Source organism: Triticum dicoccoides, unplaced genomic scaffold (assembly GCF_002162155.2).
Source record: "Triticum dicoccoides isolate Atlit2015 ecotype Zavitan unplaced genomic scaffold, WEW_v2.0 scaffold152538, whole genome shotgun sequence".
Taxonomy (NCBI): Eukaryota; Viridiplantae; Streptophyta; class Magnoliopsida; order Poales; family Poaceae; genus Triticum; species Triticum dicoccoides.
The window spans coordinates 1-1770 of record NW_021208786.1 but is presented as its reverse complement, the minus strand read 5'-3'; the positions used below and the strand labels follow the sequence as shown (position 1 = coordinate 1770).

The 1770-nt window shown below is 36.9% G+C and overlaps 1 protein-coding gene across 1 annotated transcript; it reads left to right on the top strand.

Moving 5' to 3' along the window:
• Nucleotides 1–672: 672 nt before the first annotated feature.
• LOC119344080 (negative regulator of systemic acquired resistance SNI1-like) lies at nt 673–1715 on the top strand. The gene is made up of 5 exons (XM_037614701.1): nt 673–807; nt 892–941; nt 1137–1322; nt 1402–1472; nt 1543–1715. Exons 1-5 carry the CDS (start codon nt 738–740, stop codon nt 1679–1681), a joined length of 516 nt encoding a protein of 171 aa, XP_037470598.1. The 5' UTR covers nt 673–737; the 3' UTR covers nt 1682–1715.
• The last annotated feature ends 55 nt before the right edge of the window (nt 1716–1770 follow it).

The window sequence follows — 1770 nt, the reverse complement described above, 5'->3', positions numbered from 1 at the left end:
TTCAAGTTGACTGGATGGATGAGTCTAGGTTAAACCACCGAAAGAGGCCTACCCCTGATCCACTTATCCTCCCAGAATCTAATAGATTTGCCATTCCCCACACTAAATGATCCAAACTGAACAAATTTATCCTTAACTTTCATGAGGCCCTTCCAAAAGTGAGAGTCCGTTGGTTTGACTTTAATCGCCATGAGTGATTTTTGCCCCAAATACTTACTTCATAGGAGCGACCGCTAAATTTCATCCTTGCTTAGCAGCTTAAACAACCATTTACTCATAAGTACATAATTTTTTACTAGTAATTTATGAATCCTGAGGCCACCCTGGTCTTTAGGGGTACAGAAAGAATTCCCATCGTGCTAAACGATCCTTTCTCTTGTGCTTCTGGAGAAAACTCCTGCTTGTTGTCTCCAAATGGCAACAAAAAAGTTTATGTTCTTTAACTAAGTCTGAAACGTGACTATGTTTAGCCAGGTCCCTAAAACTCTTGCTATTCCAAAAAATCCCTCTCATTTCTTATTATTCTTTCATTTTGAGAACCGCCAAAGTAAATGATACCTAATAAAGATAACCTGAGGGTGTACCTCAAATTAGGAAGGGTTACACTATGCGTTTTTCTGTTATGGTATCGCATTCCTTGGCAGTACTATAGAAACTTTGCATCTATATTATACATTTCTTTGTCTGTCGTTGGGATTTGAAGCTTGTTCTGTTCTGTAATTTAGCATATAGAGAACATGGTGCTGTTCCAATATCTCGTTCGCACACTTGAGGCTGATTTTATACCTCGTCATATTGCATATAAAGGTAAAAGTGCCTGTCAACTTAACTGTTTTACATTCCTGTGTATAAGACAATATATTCTTAAACATTCTTGTGATTTTGTTGCAGAGTCATTAGACTGGGTGATCATCAGGGAATCTGTTTTAAACGTGCTTCTGGTAATACCTACCTACATCTGTAATTTATAAAAAGTAGCTTAGCTTTCTGGGCTAAAACTTTGTTTGTTGTTTCATTGCCTCGTCATATTTTGTTGAAGATTTTTTTTTACCATTGACATAGTCACAGTTACGTGAAATATTGCAACGTCTGTGTTATTTTATGACATTTTTGGAATCCCTAATATTCATTAACAGGGATCGCGAAAACTGGTATTCAAAATGTTTGTCAAGAACTGCATATCACTTCTGAACCAACATCAGCGTGAAATTGAAGATGACATATCTTCTAAATCAGCATCTGATTTAGATTCTTCCTTAACCTTTTCATTGCTTGAGTTTGAAAGAGAAGCGCTTATATCCGTGAAAAAACTTTTCATTATGGTGAGCTATACCATTGTGTTTTTGATCATACACAGATTGTGTGAAGTGCAGATGCTAACTATTTCAGTCTTTTTTGTAGGTTATAAACCTTGACTTGATTAGGAAAGAAGCAGACAAATTGGGCCTGACTTCAAGGGCTGATGGCCTCAGGTTTGGTTCTTGGTTTCATTTGCTTAAGAATGTAGCCATTGTGCCTGATATTCCATTTCCTTCTCTGTAGGAATCCTATCCTGGAAGTTATTCTAGAGGAGCTAACTTACAACACAATCTACTTATCCCCATTTCTTTTGGTAACTGCAAACCACTGCATCCTTCTGGCCTCTTACTCATTTTTCATGGATATCTTAATGTTACCATAATGTTGAACTTGCACGAGAAACTGAATTGGTGGTTCATTTAAAGCTTGTTGTAAACCCACTCAAAGTTCCTAGTAAAGCTTGACAATTTT

Coding starts and splice junctions, on each gene's coding strand:
- LOC119344080 (XM_037614701.1), top strand. CDS start 738: ATGGTGCTGTTCCAATATCTCGTTCGCACACTTGAGGCTGATTTTATA. Junction 942..1,136: donor CTGTTTTAAACGTGCTTCTG/GTAATACCTACC, acceptor ATTCATTAACAG/GGATCGCGAAAACTGGTATT. Junction 1,323..1,401: donor TGAAAAAACTTTTCATTATG/GTGAGCTATACC, acceptor TCTTTTTTGTAG/GTTATAAACCTTGACTTGAT.